A 25,576-nucleotide genomic window follows, 5' to 3' on the forward strand; every position below is an offset into this window, starting at 1 on the left:
AAACGCGCGCAAATGGTCTAAATCAACATGTTCGTATGACGTCATTTTAATTTGAAATTATGTCAATCTTTTTGAAAACGACTAGGAAAGGCTGGAAAATCACAATTCAAGAGAAAAAAACATGATTTTCGTACTCCGTGCGCACCTTACGCGTATTTTTTTTCGCGCGCGCGGGAATTTTTGACATGCTCAAAATGTTATGATCAGCATAGAAAGTTGATTAGAAATTAATTTTGCGCATTTTGAAACTTTAAATGCGCGTGCGCGCGTAACTTCTTGTAAAACATGCCATTTTTAATCCATAGAAAGTTGACCTATGATATGAATTATAATTTTATTAAGTTTCATGAAACAATATTTGTTGGTTCTAAAGTTATGATCAGTTATAGAATTTCATAAAATCACGCGCAACTTACGCAACGCGGATCTGACATCGTCCAAAAGCTTAGCTGCACATCTACACTTCAATGTCAATCTTTTTACCAAGTTATACAAAGTTATGTTCACAAGCAATAGAGATATGCTGGTCACAAAAATCCGGGAAAGAAAGAAGAATAACAAAGAAGATGAAAAAAAAAGATATTTACAATCACATGGGTTATCCTGCAACTAAGTTGCGGATAACCAATAACAATAATAATAAAGATTTTGTACAATAACAATAGGTGATCATTTTATTCTAAATGATCACCTAATAATAACAATAACTAGAATTTAATTCGTCACTTTGACGAATTATAGGTGATCATTTTTATAATTTTATTGACATTAATATTTTTTAAACATGCATGTATTTTAAAATACAATCAGAAAATGTTGATGTATGCCATCCTATTATACGGTTATACTATAGTGCTGTGCCTATTATATGCCATATACATTATGTACAGTATATACTGTATATCTATATACAGTGTAGCATTGGTGACATTACGGACACACATCATGTTCTAATTTTTCGGCACTGATGACATTATCAAAATAAACTTGTGGATAACAATATCGAAAGATAATGAATTGAGCAATAAAATATAACAATTGGAAGAAAATTTGGCACGTAGAAGGGCGGTGCGCGTTCTTTAAAAATTGTATAACTTTGACGAAAGAGATGAAAAAACTACTTTTTAACTTCAACTGGCCATATGATAACGTCACAACATCCGATAGGCTTAATTTCTATAATAATTCATATCTACATTTCACCAGCTCTCATAATAAGTTATAAACATCAAGGTCAACTTTAATTCTGAAGAGCTGTAAGGTATTCAAGTATACCTTGTAGGTGAAATTATGTAACCACCGTTATTTAAATTTTAAGACGTGATGACATCATCCAAATGAAAATATTGGCAACTCATAAGTAACATAATTGGTTGAGTTAGAATATATTAAAAATTTAAAGAAAATCGATCACAGATAACACCACTGTTTCAACAGGGAAAATAAGCTCTTAGAGCGCTTTTGATGTTATTCATTGGCCACGTGACGTCATTGTATATTCTATTTATAGATTCGCTGTGAAAATTTACGTAGGGTCTCTACGAATGTAGTATGATCAAAGATCATTAATTACATCTTGCAAAACATCTTATATTTAATGCCACAGTATTTTTTTCATAAAATATATTTTAAAATTGCACAGAATACATTCAAATGTACATTTAAATCAATCATATGAAAATAACAATGAAGTTAAACGGAGGCAAAAATCATACAGTCATCGCGATGTTCGTAAAAAAAATGTAAACAGGAAATAAAAGCAGACGATCTCCGTCTTCAGTTTTTGTTTACGGTAAATCCCCCACATTTTATATATAATCGTCTAGTTTAAGTTGTTCTACAATATATTGCTATTTTAATAATTATGTGAATAAATTGTAGTTATAAATGCAAGTCCTGTTATTTGGAGGTTTATTAACCTTATATTTACGGCGATTTGCGGTTTAGACCGCGTAGGCGCGGTGACCGGCTTCGCTAGGCCTAGCTTGTTTGTACTTGCAGAGCCTCAGTATGTCGGGTCAACCGGTTATACTCGCGGGTGCGTTAGCCTATGTGTATAAACCATAGAGATAGAGAAACTTTCGAAAAAAAAGACAAAGTCAAATGTAATCAATTTTATTCTATTAACTCGAAAACAAAACACTATTCTATACATTACCTACTAAGTATATACAGTACTATACAACTATAATTAAATTAAGAAAATACATTTAAAATGTTAGTAATATTAAATAATAATAATTAAAATGTAATTTTTTAGATGGCTAATATTGACTTGCATATCCAAGCGAACACATCGATTTGCTGTGCTTGTGGCAGAAAGTTTAAGAGCGATACCAAAGGAAAAAAGATCAGAACATTTCCTGCACGAGTAGACCTGAAAACAGATGCCAACTCTCCTTTTAAATATAACCATGACTGTTATCCCCATTTTATTTGTTGTACCTGTAACATTAATTCTTACAAAGGGGGCTGTAAACTTCTTTTTAATATTCGTCAACATAACAATGTGTCATGTGTTTCATGCTTTCTGTTTCAAGAACAAAGTTATCCGTATATGAGACTAAAAAAACCAGTCATCATCGAATCGCCAACCATAAATTGTATGCAACATGATCACAGAAAATTTGAATTAAACACTCCCAATGATGTCTACATGTGTCTTATTTGCAACCATATTTTATGTCCTGATTATCTAGTTACAACATGTGGTCACAGTTTTTGTCTGGAATGTGTTAATGCAATATTTTTTAGTGTACTTCGCAAACAAGTTCCATGTTTTTCTTGTGGCACAAACCTCCAACAATCAAACTTTGTGTTTCCACAAACATTGGCAAAGAAAGCGTTGCTCGACGCTGAAGTTCATTGTTCTACATGCCAATTATCAACACCATATGGTAGAACAACCAACCATAAATGCATTCCAAATGCAAAAATTCTTCAGGAACATCAGGAGTTAGAATCAATGACGCAATCAATTACACACGTGATCAATAACTCGACTGAAATTCATAAATGCGTTCAAAGGTTATCAGACACCGTACTCCTGAAGAATCTTGAGGTCAATAAAGGCCAACACAAAATCTACACACAAGGAAGGGTAAGAATAAATTGATCTCAAATCTTTATATAGTTTTAACTTGAAAAATGGTTAGAACATCTGCATTCTAATCTTGGTTTTTGACGACTTTTTCTAGGTCGCTATCCATGCTTATTCTGCACATTAAAAAATGATGAAATCAAAGAAGGAAAACATCCCATTTCAAATTATTTAATTTAGGCGGTTTAGTATTAATGTTCTGTGCCTGTTGGTGTTTATATACTATATGTAATGTTATTCCAATTGAATTCCTGCAATAATATTCATTACATAAATTGTGGTTATTTCTAACAGCCAAGAAAGGTTGCTCTGATCACAAATTCAACCTTTAAAAGTTCAGAGGTTACCAAAAAAACCCTTCAAAAAAGAAATCGCGAAATTTCCAGCCTGACAAACAAAATCACCAATGACGACTCAAGTATCCATCGCATAAAAAACATTCAAGATGCAACTCCAGACGAATTGAGGCAGGCAGGCCTAGATTTACCAGCAATGTCAACGGATAAAGCCCTTGCGATGATTACTGACTGCAACATTACGTGGGAGCAGTTAAGAAAAATTAAACGGTAAGTATGCATGTATTTCAAATACCGGGTGGTTGAGAATTCATTCTGTGCCTGTGATGTAATTCAGCATTTAGCAACAAATTTAGGCAACTTCTTACTTGTTATATACGTCTTATTAAATAACTTCAGATACAGCGCTGGTAGTTCCATACCGTCTGAACGACAAATTCGCAAAAGACAAGGTGAACTTATAGATGATAGATTCATTGCAACATCGTTAAAGCTGATGACGAAATCCACACGAACTGACAAAATGCGTTTAGATGACTGTGCTGTTGTGTGGCTTAACGATGTTCAAGGAACAATCATCAATCATCTGGAACAGCATCTTGAGTAAGTATTACATCTAGTGGAAATGACTTAGTACATTCAATCTGAAAACAGTAAAAAAAAAAAGCACATTATTTTTTTCACAGGCTAAATAACATTGATCCATTTAATGGCGAAATCTGGTTAAAGTTTGGGGGTGATCAAGGAGGAGGATCAACTAAATTTGAGGTTCAAATTTTAAACGTCCGAAATCCTAATGCTACAAGAAATGTAATTGTAGTCCTCATATTTGAAGGTCCCGACTGCATGTTCAACATACAGGAAACATTACCAAATGTGTCACATGCAGTACTAGAGATGAATGGCCTAAAATGGAGGTACATAATGCTCGTTTTATAATTATTGAGTTTCATTGTTAAAAATTGTAAAAAATGTTCATTCTTGTATTGTTTTAAATTTTTTGTTTACATATTATACAGAGGGTACACAATACGACTTTTTGGTTTCGGTGATTATGCCTACCTCACCAAGTTGTATGGACTCATTGGACCAAATGGTAAGTACAGGTACACTTACTTACAAAAACAGTCTCCCGTAACACACACACAAGATAATAAAAAATAGAAATATTGCATTTGTCTAGGTCGCTATCCATGCTTATTCTGCACATTAAAAAATGATGAAATAAAAGAAGGAAAACATCCCATAGAAAGTAGGACCATTCATCAAATTAAGGATGACTATGCGAAATTTAAAGCAGATGGCATGAGAAGAGAGAGGGCCAAAGAAATGTCAAGATGTATTGTTATGGCACCATTGATGGAAATACCCATTGACCATGTAAGATTTTATTGTTATTTGATCAACTTTTCTTATTTGAATACAAGGACAGCTTTACTTACAAATGCATCATGATTTTATATAGGTTTCTGTTCCATCTTTGCACATTTCACTGGGTATTTTCAAGAAATTATATGAAATGTTGGAGGCTGCTGCCCATGAAATTGATGCCATTATCTTTAGGTCGCAACTACAGATTGCAGAAGCCAATGACGATGATGATGATGATAAACTATTCAAAGAATCTGAATTTGGAAAAAAGATAAAAGAAGAAATGGATGAACAAGCAGGTAAATAGGAGGTCATGTAATTTGTTTTGATGCCAACATTTATGTTTCTTAATTTTACACTTTACCAATTTAAAAATTCCATTACAGAACTAAGAAAGAAAAAACAAACAATCGAACAGACAATCGAGGAAATGGAAGACCAGCTTCCATTAAGCTTCTACAATGGAAGTGACCGAGCTGACATTGATAAAGAAATAAGGAAAATAATGAAAGCCAAGGAAGCTATTGTCAATATTGTATGTACAGTATAATAATAATAATAATAATAATATTTTTATAGCGCACATACCACTCAAGAGTGCTCAAGGCTTCACGATCTCCATTGGCGTTACATCTCTGTTGATCCCCGTAACTTTTAAAGATAGACAATAAAAAATGACCGGAAATCATGATACTTTGTCCCTCAGTATGATACTGCACTAAAAAAATAACAATATTTAGGTTTATTGATATATAAAATACGATATTGAAATTAATAAACATAAAAACTAAAAAGGTTTTACCTCCAATAGGAACAGCAGATGACAACGGAATTAGCTTTTGGAACTGGACCTATTGTTACCGCTCTTGATAATTTTCTGAAGGAAAACAAAATACAGAGACAGCAATTCCATGGCAAGGCCTTTAATGGCAACCATGTGCATAAAGGCTTACAGGTACATTTTGTTTAGTTTTGTTATTTACAGGTTAAGTAATCACAACAAAATATAAGGATTACCAACAAATTCTATTTTTGTTTCTTTATAGGTCCCAGTCATCCAACAGTTATTCAACATTCCGAAAAAAGTTGTTCAGGAAAGTCAACTGCAAGACAGAGTTGGAATTGCAAAAATCAAACTTGTTGATGGCAAATTAAATAACCTAGATACTTGCAGAGATCTCTTTCTTCTGTATGGGGATTGCCACAACAATATGAACCACTGTAGGAAGATGAGCATGAAGGAAATTAAGTGTCTTGGTAAGTATAAACAAGTAAGTAAAATGACTATTTAAAACTGAATTAGGACTGAATGATTGAATAAACTGTTACCATATACAGACATGAAGATCAAGAAATTCATGACGGCTTACCGATCAGTATCCACTCTGGTTTCACCAAAACTCCACATGTTGGAATTCCATGTGGTTGAACAACTCTGCAGGTGGAATTATGGTCTGGGCCTCTTAGGAGAGCAGGGTGGAGAAGGCATTCATGCGGTTTTTAATAAACGTAGAAGGTTTGTCAGTGGAATGCCGGATAAGGTGAAGCAGAACCTGTCCATAATGAAGAGTCACTTCACTGGAACAATTCCAATTATCCAGAATGAGGTCGAGCAGCCGAAGCGTAGAAAAACAACATTGGGTAAGAAATTGTTAATGTTAGTCATACATGTAAATAAACATAAAATATATAACATACATGTAGAATTAAAATGACTTTTTTCTTTCTTACTTTCAGGTGCAGAAGAGTGAGCTTTTGGTTCAGATGTGAGACCAGTGTGGTCGGTCATCTACACCTGGTATCGCCAGGTTGCGGTAGGGTTTTAATAATAAAACCCTAACGGAACCCTAACGGGTCCCTACCTGGCGATACCGGGCCTTTTTTGGTCATAAAATGTAAGAACTTCGCAGGGATCATAGTTCTGATTAGCATGACCTACTGTGGTTGATGTTTTAGTGCAATCTGAAAAAAAAAAATTACAAATGTTATAGTTTATAGTTATACTGAAGTGCATTCTATGCCTGCGACAAAAGAAATTTTGTTGTATTGTATTTGAAAAGAATATAAATGACTAGGGCCTAGGCCCAAGGTCAAATGAATATGTTTGTTTTATATATTATTGTTCGGACCTTTAAATTATTTCATTACTAGGCCTACTACGGGCCCCTACCTGGCGATATCGGGCGTTATCGTGGTTATTAGCATGAACCACTGTGGTTTATTATTTTATTACTAACTAGGCCTAGGCTAGGCCTACATAAAACATACATACTTTCTAACAGTCCACTAGAACTGAGTTGTAACATATCAACTTTAAATAGGCCTAGCTCCTGATTGGTAATGTAAATACTACAGTATGTACCCAAACTACACGTGTCATCGACTCGTATTGGCCTACTGTAACAAGGTCTGGGCCTACGTCGGGTAGCAATGCAAATAATGTCATATCTCGAAAACTAGAGAACACTACATCGCATTTTTTTTTTTAAGTTAAAATATAATAGTTAATTCAATTCAAAATGTACACCAGCCCTCTAAATTATTTCGGATTATTTGAATGTCCTTAATTAAACTTGCACATGAAAATTTGCTGAATTTTAGTGACAAAAATATGCTCCTACCTTCTCCACAGAAGAACCCATGCTTGCAATACGTTTATCAAAGTGTGACGGGTTTCTCATGAAATTTAAATATCCTTGGAACATAACTCATGAATAATAAATTATTTTTCGACAATAAACCCCTATCATTGGTCATTTAAAAATTAAAGGTAAACAAGCATGTTTACTTAAATTGCGCCCTCTATAGTGCTTTAACGTTTAAAAATCACGATTTGAAAACTGAGGGCGTCCTACTTAGTTACTCGCGATTGCATAGACTGAAACAGTGGTGATAAGCGAGTTGCGCTCTGTTGAATATGGTGGTCCATTACAAAAGGGGAAAAAACCCTATTTTAAAAATTCATGTGGCCAAATGATGACGTCATACCATTTTGTACGTCTAATGTGTATATACATTTATATCTACAACTCATTGGCTTCCAGAATAAGTTAAAAAAAATTGGGGTCATCGTGCATTCTGAAGAGTTATATTAATTTTAAAAAGGCCTTATTTTTTACTATTTTTAGCACTTTTGTACAATTAATGTGCGCATTTTGTCATTTTTAACCTGCTCGTATAGCGTTATTTTAAGTCGGAACAGACTCAAATTTGGTGAATATACTAAGGATGGTGAGTAGAATACGATTTGTAAAAAAAACTCATATTTTTTACGCATTTTAAGAATTGCGCACGCAAAAACGCATTTTTGCGCAGTAATTTTTTGAAACACGCAAATGGCCTAACTCATGCTCTAAATTGATCAAAACTTAATTTGGAGCTTTTTAAATTTTTAACGCGCAATTTCACGTGCATGACCTTGAAAAATGTAAGTTTTTATTTGTTAATATTTTTATCCTTCACCTGAAGTTTACGTATAGTGAATTTTATTGATATGTGATAAAGAGTTATGGAGATATGATTGATAGTGTGATCTCACAAAATCGCGTATTAATGACGTCACGGTTGAGTGATCACGCTGAAAAGCTTATTATGGCTAAGTTAAAGTATTTGAAAGACATTGTGAAATTTTTGTGATCATTGTTATTCAACTTTTTGAGATAATTGTTAAACAAAAGTGTACAGAAAGAAGAATAATAATAATAATAATAACAATAATAACTAGAATTTAATTCGTCACTTTGACGAATTATAGGTGATCATTTTTATCATTTTATTGACATTAATATTTTTTAAACATGCACGTATGTTAACATACAATCGGAAAATGTTGATGTATGCCATCCTATTATACGCTATAGTACTGAGTTGTGCCTATTATATGCCATATATATACATTATGTACAGTATATACTGTATATCTATATACAGTGTAGCATTAGTGAAACTACGGACACACATCATGTTCTAATTTTTTGGCACTGATGACATTATCAAAATAAACTTGTGGATAACAATATCGAAAGATAAAGAATTGAGCAATGAAATATAACAATTGGAAGAAAATTTGGCACGTAGAAGCGCGGTGCGCGCTCTTTAAAATTTGTATAACTTTGACGAAAGAGATGAAAAAATTGCTTTTTAATTTCAACTGGCCATATGATAACGTCACAAGATCCGATAGGCCTAATTTTTATATTAATTCATATCTACATTTAACCAGCTCTCATAATAAGTTATAAACATCAAGGTCAACTTTAATTCAGAAGAGCTGTAAGGTATCCAAATATACGTTGTAGGTGAAATTATGTAACCACAGTTAATCAAATTTTAAGACGTGATGACGTCATCAAAATGAAAATATTGGCAACTCATGAGTAACATAATTGGTTGAGGTAGAATATATTAAAAATTAAAAGAAACTCGATCACAGATAATTGAGTTGCGCTCTGTTGAATATGGTGGTCTATGACAAAAGGGGAAAATCTCCTATTTTAAAAATTCATGTGGCCAAATGATGACGTCATACCATTTTGTACGTCTAATGTGTATATACATTTATATCTACAACTCATTGGCTTCCATAATAAGTTAACAAAATTGGGGGTCACCGTGCATTCTGAAGAATTATTTTCATTTTAAAAATGCCTTATTTTTTACCATTTTTAGCACTTTTGTACAATTAATGTGCGCATTTTGTCATTTTTAACGTGCTCGTATAGCACTATTTTAAGTCGAAATGGACTCAAATTTGGTGGATGTACCAAGGAAGATGAGTAGAATGCAGTTTGTACAAAAAAATTGTATTTGTTACGCTTTCTATGTACGCACGCGCAAAAACGTGTTTTTGCGCAGTAATTTTTTAAAACACGCAAATGGCCTAATTCATGCTCTAAATTGATCAAAACGTAATTTTGAGCTTTTTTAATTTTTAACGCGCGATTTCATGCGCATGATCCTACGAGCGCGTGCGTTTTTATTTGCAAATATTTTTACCCTTGGCCTAAAGTTTACGTGTAGTGAATTTCATTAATATGTGATAATGAATTATGGAGATATGATTGATAATGCGATTTCACAAAATGGCGTATAAATGACGTCACGGATGAGTGATCACGCTCAAAAGCTTATTAGGACTAAGTTAGAGTATTTCAAAGACATTGTGAAATTTTTTTTATCATTGCTATTTAACTTTTTGAGATATTTGTTAAACAAATTCTGTACAGAAAGAAATTGTGAAGAAAAATTTTTTTTATATATAAAAACAATTTCACACTAGAATTTAATTCGTCACTTTGACGAATTATAGGTGATCATTTTTATAATTTTATTGACATTAATATTTTTTAAACATGCACGTATTTTAAAATACAATCAGAAAATGTTGATGTATGCCATCCTATTATACGGTTATATAGTGCTGTGCCTATTATATGCCATATACATTATGTACAGTATATACTGTATATCTATATACAGTGTAGCATTGGTGAAATTACGGACACACATCATGTTCTAATTTTTCGGCACTGATGACATTATCAAAATAAACTTGTGGATAACAATATCGAAAGATAATGAATTGAGCAATAAAATATAACAATTGGAAGAAAATTTGGCACGTAGAAGGGCGGTGCGCGCTCTTTAAAAATTGTATAACTTTGACGAAAGAGATGAAAAAACTACTTTTTAACTTCAACTGGCCATATGATAACGTCACAACATCCGATAGGCTTAATTTCTATAATAATTCATATCTACATTTCACCAGCTCTCATAATAAGTTATAAACATCAAGGTCAACTTTAATTCAGAAGAGCTGTAAGGTATTCAAGTATACCTTGTAGGTGAAATTACGTAACCACCGTTATTTAAATTTTAAGACGTGATGACATCATCCAAATGAAAATATTGGCAACTCATAAGTAACATAATTGGTTGAGGTAGAATATATTAAAAATTTAAAGAAAATCGATCACAGATAAGCGAGTTGCGCTCTGTTGAATATGGTGGTCCATTACAAAAGGGGAAAAACCCCTATTTTAAAAATTAATGTGGCCAAATGATGACGTCATACCATTTTGTACGTCTAATGTGTATATACATTTATATCTACAACTCATTGGCTTCCAGAATAAGTTAAAAAAATTGGGGGTCATCGTGCATTCTGAAGAGTTATATTAATTTTAAAAAGGCCTTATTTTTTACCATTTTTAGCACTTTTGTACAATTAATGTGCGCATTTTGTCATTTTTAACCTGCTCGTATAGCGTTATTTTAAGTCGGAACAGACTCAAATTTGGTGAATGTACTAAGGATGGTGAGTAGAATACGATTTGTAAAAAAAATTCATATTTTTTACGCATTTTAAGAATTGCGCACGCAAAAACGCATTTTTGCGCAGTAATTTTTTGAAACACGCAAATGGCCTAACTCATGCTCTAAATTGATCAAAACTTAATTTGGAGCTTTTTAAATTTTTAACGCGCAATTTCACGTGCATGACCTTGAAAAATGTAAGTTTTTATTTGTTAATATTTTTATCCTTCACCTGAAGTTTACGTATAGTGAATTTTATTGATATGTGATAAAGAGTTATGGAGATATGATTGATAGTGTGATTTCACAAAATCGCGTATTAATGACGTCACGGTTGAGTGATCACGCTGAAAAGCTTATTATGGCTAAGTTAAAGTATTTGAAAGACATTGTGAAATTGTTGTGATCATTGTTATTCAACTTTTTGAGATAATTGCTAAACAAAAGTGTACAGAAAGAAGAAGAATAATAATAACAATAAAGATTTCATACAATAACAATAGGTGATCATTTTATTATAAATGATCACCTAACTAGAATTTAATTCGTCACTTTGACGAATTATAGGTGATCATTTTTATTATTTTATTGACATTAATATTTTTTAAACATGCACGTATTTTAAAATACAATCAGAAAATGTTGATGTATGCCATCCTATTATACGGTTATACTATAGTGCTGTGCCTATTATATGCCATATACATTATGTACAGTATATACTGTATATCTATATACAGTGTAGCATTGGTGAAATTACGGACACACATCATGTTCTAATTTTTCGGCACTGATGACATTATCAAAATAAACTTGTGGATTACAATATCGAAAGATAATGAATTGAGCAATAAAATATAACAATTGGAAGAAAATTTGGCACGTAGAAGGGCGGTGCGCGCTCTTTAAAAATTGTATAACTTTGACGAAAGAGATGAAAAAACTACTTTTTAACTTCAACTGGCCATATGATAACGTCACAACATCCGATAGGCTTAATTTCTATAATAATTCATATCTACATTTCACCAGCTCTCATAATAAGTTATAAACATCAAGGTCAACTTTAATTCAGAAGAGCTGTAAGGTATTCAAGTATACCTTGTAGGTGAAATTACGTAACCACCGTTATTTAAATTTTAAGACGTGATGACATCATCCAAATGAAAATATTGGCAACTCATAAGTAACATAATTGGTTGAGGTAGAATATATTAAAAATTTAAAGAAAATCGATCACAGATAAGCGAGTTGCGCTCTGTTGAATATGGTGGTCCATTACAAAATGGGAAAAAACCCTATTTTAAAAATTAATGTGGCCAAATGATGACGTCATACCATTTTGTACGTCTAATGTGTATATACATTTATATCTACAACTCATTGGCTTCCAGAATAAGTTAAAAAAATTGGGGGTCATCGTGCATTCTGAAGAGTTATATTAATTTTAAAAAGGCCTTATTTTTTACCATTTTTAGCACTTTTGTACAATTAATGTGCGCATTTTGTCATTTTTAACCTGCTCGTATAGCGTTATTTTAAGTCGGAACAGACTCAAATTTGGTGAATGTACTAAGGATGGTGAGTAGAATACGATTTGTAAAAAAAATTCATATTTTTTACGCATTTTAAGAATTGCGCACGCAAAAACGCATTTTTGCGCAGTAATTTTTTGAAACACGCAAATGGCCTAACTCATGCTCTAAATTGATCAAAACTTAATTTGGAGCTTTTTAAATTTTTAACGCGCAATTTCACGTGCATGACCTTGAAAAATGTAAGTTTTTATTTGTTAATATTTTTATCCTTCACCTGAAGTTTACGTATAGTGAATTTTATTGATATGTGATAAAGAGTTATGGAGATATGATTGATAGTGTGATTTCACAAAATCGCGTATTAATGACGTCACGGTTGAGTGATCACGCTGAAAAGCTTATTATGGCTAAGTTAAAGTATTTGAAAGACATTGTGAAATTTTTGTGATCATTGTTATTCAACTTTTTGAGATAATTGCTAAACAAAAGTGTACAGAAAGAAGAAGAAGAACTAGAATTTAATTCGTCACTTTGACGAATTATAGGTGATCATTTTTATAATTTTATTGACATTAATATTTTTTAAACATGCACGTATGTTAAAATACAAATAGAAAATGTTGATGTATGCCATCCTATTATACGGTTATACTATAGTGCTGTGCCTATTATATGCCATATACATTATGTACAGTATATACTGTATATCTATATACAGTGTAGCATTGGTGAAATTACGGACACACATCATGTTCTAATTTTTTGGCACTGATGACATTATCAAAATAAACTTGTGGATAACAATATCGAAAGATAATGAATTGAGCAATAAAATATAACAATTGGAAGAAAATTTGGCACGTAGAAGGGCGGTGCGCGCTCTTTAAAAATTGTATAACTTTGACGAAAGAGATGAAAAAACTACTTTTTAACTTTAACTGGCCATATGATAACGTCACAACATCCGATAGGCTTAATTTTTATAATAATTCATATCTACATTTCACCAGCTCTCATAAAAAGTTATAAACATCAAGGTCAACTTTAATTCAGAAGAGCTGTAAGGTATTCAAGTATACCTTGTAGGTGAAATTATGTAACCATCATTATTTAAATTTTAAGACGTGATGACATCATCCAAATGAAAATATTGGCAACTCATAAGTAACATAATTGGTTGAGGTAGAATATATTAAAAATTTAGAGAAAATCGATCACAGATAAGCGAGTTGCGCTCTGTTGAATATGGTGGTCCATTACAAAAGGGGAAAAAACCCTATTTTAAAAATTCATGTGGCCAAATGATGACGTCATACCATTTTGTACGTCTAATGTGTATATACATTTATATCTGCAACTCATTGGCTTCCAGAATAAGTTAAAAAAATTGGGGGTCATCGTGCATTCTGAAGAGTTATATTAATTTTAAAAAGGCCTTATTTTTTACTATTTTTAGCACTTTTGTACAATTAATGTGCGCATTTTGTTATTTTTAACCTGCTCGTATAGCGTTATTTTAAGTCGGAACAGACTCAAATTTGGTGAATGTACTAAGGATGGTGAGTAGAATACGATTTGTAAAAAAAAATTCATATTTTTTACGCATTTTAAGAATTGCGCACGCAAAAACGCATTTTTGCGCAGTAATTTTTTGAAACACGCAAATGGCCTAACTCATGCTCTAAATTGATCAAAACTTAATTTGGAGCTTTTTAAATTTTTAACGCGCAATTTCACGTGCATGACCTTGAAAAATGTAAGTTTTTATTTGGTAATATTTTTATCCTTCACCTGAAGTTTACGTATAGTGAATTTTATTGATATGTGATAAAGAGTTATGGAGATATGATTGATAGTGTGATTTCACAAAATCGCGTATTAATGACGTCACGGTTGAGTGATCACGCTGAAAAGCTTATTATGGCTAAGTTAAAGTATTTGAAGGACATTGTGAAATTTTTGTGATCATTGTTATTCAACTTTTTGAGATAATTGTTAAACAAAAAGTGTACAGAAAGAAGAATAATAACTAGAATTTAATTCGTCACTTTGACGAATTATAGGTGATCATTTTTATAATTTTATTGACATTAATATTTTTTAAACATGCACGTATTTTAAAATACAATCGGAAAATGTTGATGTATGCCATCCTATTATACGGTTATACTATAGTGCTGTGCCTATTATATGCCATATACATTATGTACAGTATTTACTGTATATCTATATACAGTGTAGCATTGGTGAAATTACGGACACACATCATGTTCTAATTTTTCGGCACTGATGACATTATCAAAATAAACTTGTGGATAACAATATCGAAAGATAATGAATTGAGCAATAAAATATAACAATTGGAAGAAAATTTGGCACGTAGAAGGGCAGTGCGCGCTCTTTAAAAATTGTATAACTTTGACGAAAGAGATGAAAAAACTACTTTTTAACTTCAACTGGCCATATGATAACGTCACAACATCCGATAGGCTTAATTTCTATAATAATTCATCTACATTTCACCAGCTCTCATAATAAGTTATAAACATCAAGGTCAACTTTAATTCAGAAGAGCTGTAAGGTATTCAAGTATACCTTGTAGGTGAAATTACGTAACCACCGTTATTTAAATTTTAAGACGTGATGACATCATCCAAATGAAAATATTGGCAACTCATAAGTAACATAATTGGTTGAGGTAGAATATATTAAAAATTTAAAGAAAATCGATCACAGATAAGCGAGTTGCGCTCTGTTGAATATGGTGGTCCATTACAAAAGGGGAAAAACCCTATTTTAAAAATTAATGTGGCCAAATGATGACGTCATACCATTTTGTACGTCTAATGTGTATATACATTTATATCTACAACTCATTGGCTTCCAGAATAAGTTAAAAAAATTGGGGGTCATCGTGCATTCTGAAGAGTTATATTAATTTTTAAAAGGCCTTATTTTTTACCATTTTTAGCACTTTTGTACAATTAATGTGCGCATTTTGTCATTTTTAACCTGCTCGTATAGCGTTATTTTAAGTCGGAACAGACTCAAATTTGGTGAATGTACTAAGGATGGTGAGTAGAATACGATTTGTAAAAAAAAATCATATTTTTTACGCATTTTAAGAATTGCGCACGCAAAAACGCATTTTTGCGCAGTAATTTTTTGAAACACGCAAATGGCCTAACTCATGCTCTAAATTGATTAAAACTTAATTTGGAGCTTTTTAAATTTTTAACGCGCAATTTCACGTGCATGACCTTGAAAAATGTAAGTTTTTATTTGTTAATATTTTTATCCTTCACCTGAAGTTTACGTATAGTGAATTTTAATGATATGTGATAAAGAGTTATGGAGATATGATTGATAGTGTGATTTCACAAAATCGCGTATTAATGACGTCACGGTTGAGTGATCACGCTGAAAAGCTTATTATGGCTAAGTTAAAGTATTTGAAAGACATTGTGAAATTTTTGTGATCATTGTTATTCAACTTTTTGAGATAATTGCTAAACAAAAGTGTACAGAAAGAAGAAGAATAATAATAACAATAAAGATTTCATACAATAACAATAGGTGATCATTTTATTCTAAATGATCACCTAATAACTAGAATTTAATTCGTCACTTTGACGAATTATAGGTGATCATTTTTATAATTTTATTGACATTAATATTTTTTAAACATGCACGTATGTTAAAATACAATCAGAAAATGTTGATGTATACCATCCTATTATACGGTTATACTATAGTGCTGTGCCTATTATATGCCATATACATTATGTACAGTATATACTGTATATCTATATACAGTGTAGCATTGGTGAAATTACGGACACACATCATGTTCTAATTTTTCGGCACTGATGACATTATCAAAATAAACTTGTGGATAACAATATCGAAAGATAATGAATTGAGCAATAAAATATAACAATTGGAAGAAAATTTGGCACGTAGAAGGGCGGTGCGCGCTCTTTAAAAATTGTATAACTTTGACGAAAGAGATGAAAAAACAACTTTTTAACTTTAACTGGCCATATGATAACGTCACAACATCCGATAGGCTTAATTTTTATAATAATTCATATCTACATTTCACCAGCTCTCATAATAAGTTATAAACATCAAGGTCAACTTTAATTCAGAAGAGCTGTAAGGTATTCAAGTATACCTTGTAGGTGAAATTACGTAACCATCGTTATTTAAATTTTAAGACGTGATGACATCATCCAAATGAAAATATTGGCAACTCATAAGTAACATAATTGGTTGAGGTAGAATATATTAAAAATTTAGAGAAAATCGATCACAGATAAGCGAGTTGCGCTCTGTTGAATATGGTGGTCCATTACAAAAGGGGAAAAAACCCTATTTTAAAAATTCATGTGGCCAAATGATGACGTCATACCATTTTGTACGTCTAATGTGTATATACATTTATATCTACAACTCATTGTTTTCCAGAATAAGTTAAAAAAATTGGGGGTCATCGTGCATTCTGAAGAGTTATATTAATTTTAAAAAGGCCTTATTTTTTACTATTTTTAGCACTTTTGTACAATTAATGTGCGCATTTTGTCATTTTTAACCTGCTCGTATAGCGTTATTTTAAGTCGGAACAGACTCAAATTTGGTGAATGTACTAAGGATGGTGAGTAGAATACGATTTGTAAAAAAAATTCATATTTTTTACGCATTTTAAGAATTGCGCACGCAAAAACGCATTTTTGCGCAGTAATTTTTTGAAACACGCAAATGGCCTAACTCATGCTCTAAATTGATCAAAACTTAATTTGGAGCTTTTTAAATTTTTAACGCGCAATTTCACGTGCATGACCTTGAAAAATGTAAGTTTTTATTTGGTAATATTTTTATCCTTCACCTGAAGTTTACGTATAGTGAATTTTATTGATATGTGATAAAGAGTTATGGAGATATGATTGATAGTGTGATTTCACAAAATCGCGTATCAATGACGTCACGGTTGAGTGATCACGCTGAAAAGCTTATTATGGCTAAGTTAAAGTATTTGAAGGACATTGTGAAATTTTTGTGATCATTGTTATTCAACTTTTTGAGATAATTGTTAAACAAAAAGTGTACAGAAAGAAGAATAATAATAATAACAATAACTAGAATTTAATTCGTCACTTTGACGAATTATAGGTGATCATTTTTATCATTTTATTGACATTAATATTTTTTAAACATGCACGTATGTTAAAATACAATCAGAAAATGTTGATGTATGCCATCCTATTATACGGTTATACTATAGTGCTGTGCCTATTATATGCCATATACATTATGTACAGTATATACTGTATATCTATATACAGTGTAGCATTGGTGACATTACGGACACACATCATGTTCTAATTTTTCGGCACTGATGACATTATCAAAATAAACTTGTGGATAACAATATCGAAAGATAATGAATTGAGCAATAAAATATAACAATTGGAAGAAAATTTGGCACGTAGAAGGGCGGTGCGCGCTTTTTAAAAATTGTATAACTTTGACGAAAGAGATGAAAAAACTACTTTTTAACTTCAACTGGCCATATGATAACGTCACAACATCCGATAGGCTTAATTTTTATAATAATTCATATCTACATTTCACCAGCTCTCATAATAAGTTATAAACATCAAGGTCAACTTTAATTCAGAAGAGCTGTAAGGTATTCAAGTATACCTTGTAGGTGAAATTACGTAACCACCGTTATTTAAATTTTAAGACGTGATGACATCATCCAAATGAAAATATTGGCAACTCATAAGTAACATAATTGGTTGAGTTAGAATATATTAAAAATTTAAAGAAAATCGATCACAGATAAGCGAGTTGCGCTCTGTTGAATATGGTGGTCCATTACAAAAGGTGAAAAAAACCCTATTTTAAAAATTCATGTGGCCAAATGATGACGTCATACCATTTTGTACGTCTAATGTGTATATACATTTATATCTACAACTCATTGGCTTCCAGAATAAGTTAAAAAAATTTGGGGTCATCGTGCATTCTGAAGAGTTATATTAATTTTAAAAAGGCCTTATTTTTTACTATTTTTAGCACTTTTGTACAATTAATGTGCGCATTTTGTCATTTTTAACCTGCTCGTATAGCGTTATTTTAAGTCGGAACAGACTCAAATTTGGTGAATATACTAAGGATGGTGAGTAGAATACGATTTGTAAAAAAAATTCATATTTTTTACGCATTTTAAGAATTGCGCACGCAAAAACGCATTTTTGCGCAGTAATTTTTTGAAACACGCAAATGGCCTAACTCATGCTCTAAATTGATCAAAACTTAATTTGGAGCTTTTTAAATTTTTAACGCGCAATTTCACGTGCATGACCTTGGAAAATGTAAGTTTTTATTTGTTAATATTTTTATCCTTCACCTGAAGTTTACGTATAGTGAATTTTATTGATATGTGATAAAGAGTTATGGAGATATGATTGATAGTGTGATTTCACAAAATCGCGTATTAATGACGTCACGGTTGAGTGATCACGCTGAAAAGCTTATTATGGCTAAGTTAAAGTATTTGAAAGACATTGTGAAATTTTTGTGATCATTGTTATTCAACTTTTTGAGATAATTGTTAAACAAAAGTGTACAGAAAGAAGAAGAATAATAATAATAACAATAACTAGAATTTAATTCGTCACTTTGACGAATTATAGGTGATCATTTTTATCATTTTATTGACATTAATATTTTTTAAACATGCACGTATGTTAACATACAATCGGAAAATGTTGATGTATGCCATCCTATTATACGCTATAGTACTGAGTTGTGCCTATTATATGCCATATATATACATTATGTACAGTATATACTGTATATCTATATACAGTGTAGCATTAGTGAAACTACGGACACACATCATGTTCTAATTTTTTGGCACTGATGACATTATCAAAATAAACTTGTGGATAACAATATCGAAAGATAAAGAATTGAGCAATGAAATATAACAATTGGAAGAAAATTTGGCACGTAGAAGCGCGGTGCGCGCTCTTTAAAATTTGTATAACTTTGACGAAAGAGATGAAAAAATTGCTTTTTAATTTCAACTGGCCATATGATAACGTCACAAGATCCGATAGGCCTAATTTTTATATTAATTCATATCTACATTTAACCAGCTCTCATAATAAGTTATAAACATCAAGGTCAACTTTAATTCAGAAGAGCTGTAAGGTATCCAAATATACGTTGTAGGTGAAATTATGTAACCACAGTTAATCAAATTTTAAGACGTGATGACGTCATCAAAATGAAAATATTGGCAACTCATGAGTAACATAATTGGTTGAGGTAGAATATATTAAAAATTAAAAGAAACTCGATCACAGATAATTGAGTTGCGCTCTGTTGAATATGGTGGTCTATGACAAAAGGGGAAAATCTCCTATTTTAAAAATTCATGTGGCCAAATGATGACGTCATACCATTTTGTACGTCTAATGTGTATATACATTTATATCTACAACTCATTGGCTTCCATAATAAGTTAACAAAATTGGGGGTCACCGTGCATTCTGAAGAATTATTTTCATTTTAAAAATGCCTTATTTTTTACCATTTTTAGCACTTTTGTACAATTAATGTGCGCATTTTGTCATTTTTAACGTGCTCGTATAGCACTATTTTAAGTCGAAATGGACTCAAATTTGGTGGATGTACCAAGGAAGATGAGTAGAATGCAGTTTGTACAAAAAAATTGTATTTGTTACGCTTTCTATGTACGCACGCGCAAAAACGTGTTTTTGCGCAGTAATTTTTTAAAACACGCAAATGGCCTAATTCATGCTCTAAATTGATCAAAACGTAATTTTGAGCTTTTTTAATTTTTAACGCGCGATTTCATGCGCATGATCCTACGAGCGCGTGCGTTTTTATTTGCAAATATTTTTACCCTTGGCCTAAAGTTTACGTGTAGTGAATTTCATTAATATGTGATAATGAATTATGGAGATATGATTGATAATGCGATTTCACAAAATGGCGTATAAATGACGTCACGGATGAGTGATCACGCTCAAAAGCTTATTAGGACTAAGTTAGAGTATTTCAAAGACATTGTGAAATTTTTTTTATCATTGCTATTTAACTTTTTGAGATATTTGTTAAACAAATTCTGTACAGAAAGAAATTGTGAAGAAAAATTTTTTTTATATATAAAAACAATTTCACACTAGAATTTAATTCGTCACTTTGACGAATTATAGGTGATCATTTTTATAATTTTATTGACATTAATATTTTTTAAACATGCACGTATTTTAAAATACAATCAGAAAATGTTGATGTATGCCATCCTATTATACGGTTATATAGTGCTGTGCCTATTATATGCCATATACATTATGTACAGTATATACTGTATATCTATATACAGTGTAGCATTGGTGAAATTACGGACACACATCATGTTCTAATTTTTCGGCACTGATGACATTATCAAAATAAACTTGTGGATAACAATATCGAAAGATAATGAATTGAGCAATAAAATATAACAATTGGAAGAAAATTTGGCACGTAGAAGGGCGGTGCGCGCTCTTTAAAAATTGTATAACTTTGACGAAAGAGATGAAAAAACTACTTTTTAACTTCAACTGGCCATATGATAACGTCACAACATCCGATAGGCTTAATTTCTATAATAATTCATATCTACATTTCACCAGCTCTCATAATAAGTTATAAACATCAAGGTCAACTTTAATTCAGAAGAGCTGTAAGGTATTCAAGTATACCTTGTAGGTGAAATTACGTAACCACCGTTATTTAAATTTTAAGACGTGATGACATCATCCAAATGAAAATATTGGCAACTCATAAGTAACATAATTGGTTGAGGTAGAATATATTAAAAATTTAAAGAAAATCGATCACAGATAAGCGAGTTGCGCTCTGTTGAATATGGTGGTCCATTACAAAAGGGGAAAAACCCCTATTTTAAAAATTAATGTGGCCAAATGATGACGTCATACCATTTTGTACGTCTAATGTGTATATACATTTATATCTACAACTCATTGGCTTCCAGAATAAGTTAAAAAAATTGGGGGTCATCGTGCATTCTGAAGAGTTATATTAATTTTAAAAAGGCCTTATTTTTTACCATTTTTAGCACTTTTGTACAATTAATGTGCGCATTTTGTCATTTTTAACCTGCTCGTATAGCGTTATTTTAAGTCGGAACAGACTCAAATTTGGTGAATGTACTAAGGATGGTGAGTAGAATACGATTTGTAAAAAAAATTCATATTTTTTACGCATTTTAAGAATTGCGCACGCAAAAACGCATTTTTGCGCAGTAATTTTTTGAAACACGCAAATGGCCTAACTCATGCTCTAAATTGATCAAAACTTAATTTGGAGCTTTTTAAATTTTTAACGCGCAATTTCACGTGCATGACCTTGAAAAATGTAAGTTTTTATTTGTTAATATTTTTATCCTTCACCTGAAGTTTACGTATAGTGAATTTTATTGATATGTGATAAAGAGTTATGGAGATATGATTGATAGTGTGATTTCACAAAATCGCGTATTAATGACGTCACGGTTGAGTGATCACGCTGAAAAGCTTATTATGGCTAAGTTAAAGTATTTGAAAGACATTGTGAAATTGTTGTGATCATTGTTATTCAACTTTTTGAGATAATTGCTAAACAAAAGTGTACAGAAAGAAGAAGAATAATAATAACAATAAAGATTTCATACAATAACAATAGGTGATCATTTTATTATAAATGATCACCTAATAATAAAGATTTTGTACAATAACAATAGGTGATCATTTTATTCTAAATGATCACCTAATAACTAGAATTTAATTCGTCACTTTGACGAATTATAGGTGATCATTTTTATAATTTTATTGACATTAATATTTTTTAAACATGCACGTATTTTAAAATACAATCAGAAAATGTTGATGTATGCCATCCTATTATACGGTTATAGTGCTGTGCCTATTATATGCCATATACATTATGTACAGTATATACTGTATATCTATATACAGTGTAGCATTGGTGAAATTACGGACACACATCATGTTCTAATTTTTCGGCACTGATGACATTATCAAAATAAACTTGTGGATAACAATATCGAAAGATAATGAATTGAGCAATAAAATATAACAATTGGAAGAAAATTTGGCACGTAGAAGGGCGGTGCGCGCTCTTTAAAAATTGTATAACTTTGACGAAAGAGATGAAAAAACTACTTTTTAACTTCAACTGGCCATATGATAACGTCACAACATCCGATAGGCTTAATTTCTATAATAATTCATATCTACATTTCACCAGCTCTCATAATAAGTTATAAACATCAAGGTCAACTTTAATTCAGAAGAGCTGTAAGGTATTCAAGTATACCTTGTAGGTGAAATTACGTAACCACCGTTATTTAAATTTTAAGACTTGATGACATCATCCAAATGAAAATATTGGCAACTCATAAGTAACATAATTGGTTGAGGTAGAATATATTAAAAATGTAAAGAAAATCGATCACAGATAAGCGAGTTGCGCTCTGTTGAATATGGTGGTCCATTACAAAAGGGGAAAAAACCCTATTTTAAAAATTCATGTGGCCAAATTATGACGTCATACCATTTTGTACGTCTAATGTGTATATACATTTATATCTACAACTCATTGGCTTCCAGAATAAGTTAAAAAAATTGGGGGTCATCGTGCATTCTGAAGAGTTATATTAATTTTAAAAAGGCCTTATTTTTTACCATTTTTAGCACTTTTGTACAATTAATGTGCGCATTTTGTCATTTTTAACCTGCTCGTATAGCGTTATTTTAAGTCGGAACAGACTCAAATTTGGTGAATGTACTAAGGATGGTGAGTAGAATACGATTTGTAAAAAAAATTCATATTTTTTACGCATTTAAGAATTGCGCACGCAAAAACGCATTTTTGCGCAGTAATTTTTTGAAACACGCAAATGGCCTAACTCATGCTCTAAATTGATCAAAACTTAATTTGGAGCTTTTTAAATTTTTAACGCGCAATTTCACGTGCATGACCTTGAAAAATGTAAGTTTTTATTTGTTAATATTTTTACCCTTCACCTGAAGTTTACGTATAGTGAATTTTATTGATATGTGATAAAGAGTTATGCAGATATGATTGATAGTGTGATTTCACAAAATCGCGTATTAATGACGTCACGGTTGAGTGATCACGCTGAAAAGCTTATTATGGCTAAGTTAAAGTATTTGAAAGACATTGTGAAATTTTTGTGATCATTGTTATTCAACTTTTTGAGATAATTGCTAAACAAAAGTGTACAGAAAGAAGAAGAACTAGAATTTAATTCGTCACTTTGACGAATTATAGGTGATCATTTTTATAATTTTATTGACATTAATATTTTTTAAACATGCACGTATGTTAAAATACAATCAGAAAATGTTGATGTATGCCATCCTATTATACGGTTATACTATAGTGCTGTGCCTATTATATGCCATATACATTATGTACAGTATATACTGTATATCTATATACAGTGTAGCATTGGTGAAATTACGGACACACATCATGTTCTAATTTTTCGGCACTGATGACATTATCAAAATAAACTTGTGGATAACAATATCGAAAGATAATGAATTGAGCAATAAAATATAACAATTGGAAGAAAATTTGGCACGTAGAAGGGCGGTGCGCGCTCTTTAAAAATTGTATAACTTTGACGAAAGAGATGAAAAAACTACTTTTTAACTTCAACTGGCCATATGATAACGTCACAACATCCGATAGGCTTAATTTCTATAATAATTCATATCTACATTTCACCAGCTCTCATAATAAGTTATAAACATCAAGGTCAACTTTAATTCAGAAGAGCTGTAAGGTGTTCAAGTATACCTTGTAGGTGAAATTACGTAACCACCGTTATTTAAATTTTAAGACGTGATGACATCATCCAAATGAAAATATTGGCAACTCATAAGTAACATAATTGGTTGAGGTAGAATATATTAAAAATTTAAAGAAAATCGATCACAGATAAGCGAGTTGCGCTCTGTTGAATATGGTGGTCCATTACAAAAGGGGAAAAAACCCTATTTTAAAAATTAATGTGGCCAAATGATGACGTCATACCATTTTGTACGTCTAATGTGTATATACATTTATATCTACAACTCATTGGCTTCCAGAATAAGTTAAAAAAATTGGGGGTCATCGTGCATTCTGAAGAGTTATATTAATTTTAAAAAGGCCTTATTTTTTACCATTTTTAGCACTTTTGTACAATTAATGTGCGCATTTTGTCATTTTTAACCTGCTCGTATAGCGTTTTTTTAAGTCGGAACAGACTCAAATTTGGTGAATGTACTAAGGATGGTGAGTAGAATACGATTTGTAAAAAAAATTCATATTTTTTACGCATTTTAGGAATTGCGCACGCAAAAACGCATTTTTGCGCAGTAATTTTTTTAAACACGCAAATGGCCTAACTCATGCTCTAAATTGATCAAAACTTAATTTGGAGCTTTTTAAATTTTTAACGCGCAATTTCACGTGCATGACCTTGAAAAATGTAAGTTTTTATTTGTTAATATTTTTATCCTTCACCTGAAGTTTACGTATAGTGAATTTTATTGATATGTGATAAAGAGTTATGGAGATATGATTGATAGTGTGATTTCACAAAATCGCGTATTAATGACGTCACGGTTGAGTGATCACGCTGAAAAGCTTATTATGGCTAAGTTAAAGTATTTGAAAGACATTGTGAAATTTTTGTGATCATTGTTATTCAACTTTTTGAGATAATTGCTAAACAAAAGTGTACAGAAAGAAGAAGAACTAGAATTTAATTCGTCACTTTGACGAATTATAGGTGATCATTTTTATCATTTTATTGACATTAATATTTT

At 31.5% G+C, this 25,576-nt stretch overlaps 2 protein-coding genes across 2 annotated transcripts in view; one reads left to right on the plus strand and one right to left on the minus strand.

Moving 5' to 3' along the window:
• Positions 1-25,576, minus strand: part of LOC144856252 (uncharacterized) — a 331,955-nt gene that overhangs the window by 104,577 nt on the left and 201,802 nt on the right. The gene's annotated exons all lie outside the window — the stretch shown is intronic.
• Positions 3,194-6,518, plus strand: LOC144856107 (uncharacterized). The gene is made up of 11 exons (XM_078714077.1): positions 3,194-3,666; positions 3,796-3,999; positions 4,083-4,313; positions 4,416-4,492; positions 4,580-4,776; positions 4,862-5,066; positions 5,154-5,302; positions 5,579-5,722; positions 5,814-6,024; positions 6,106-6,408; positions 6,505-6,518. Exons 1-11 carry the CDS (start codon positions 3,593-3,595, stop codon positions 6,516-6,518), a joined length of 1,809 nt encoding a protein of 602 aa, XP_078570203.1. The 5' UTR covers positions 3,194-3,592.

The sequence above is a fragment of the Antedon bifida genome, chromosome 11, assembly GCF_963402885.1.
Source record: "Antedon bifida chromosome 11, ecAntBifi1.1, whole genome shotgun sequence".
NCBI classification, from domain to species: Eukaryota; Metazoa; Echinodermata; class Crinoidea; order Comatulida; family Antedonidae; genus Antedon; species Antedon bifida.

Excerpts from the sequence above, each read along its gene's own strand:
- LOC144856107 (XM_078714077.1), top strand. The coding sequence starts at position 3,593 with ATGTCAACGGATAAAGCCCTTGCGATGATTACTGACTGCAACATTACG. Across the intron at positions 3,667-3,795 it reads CAGTTAAGAAAAATTAAACG|ATACAGCGCTGGTAGTTCCA; the intron begins GTAAGTATGCAT and ends AAATAACTTCAG. Across the intron at positions 4,493-4,579 it reads TGGACTCATTGGACCAAATG|GTCGCTATCCATGCTTATTC; the intron begins GTAAGTACAGGT and ends GCATTTGTCTAG.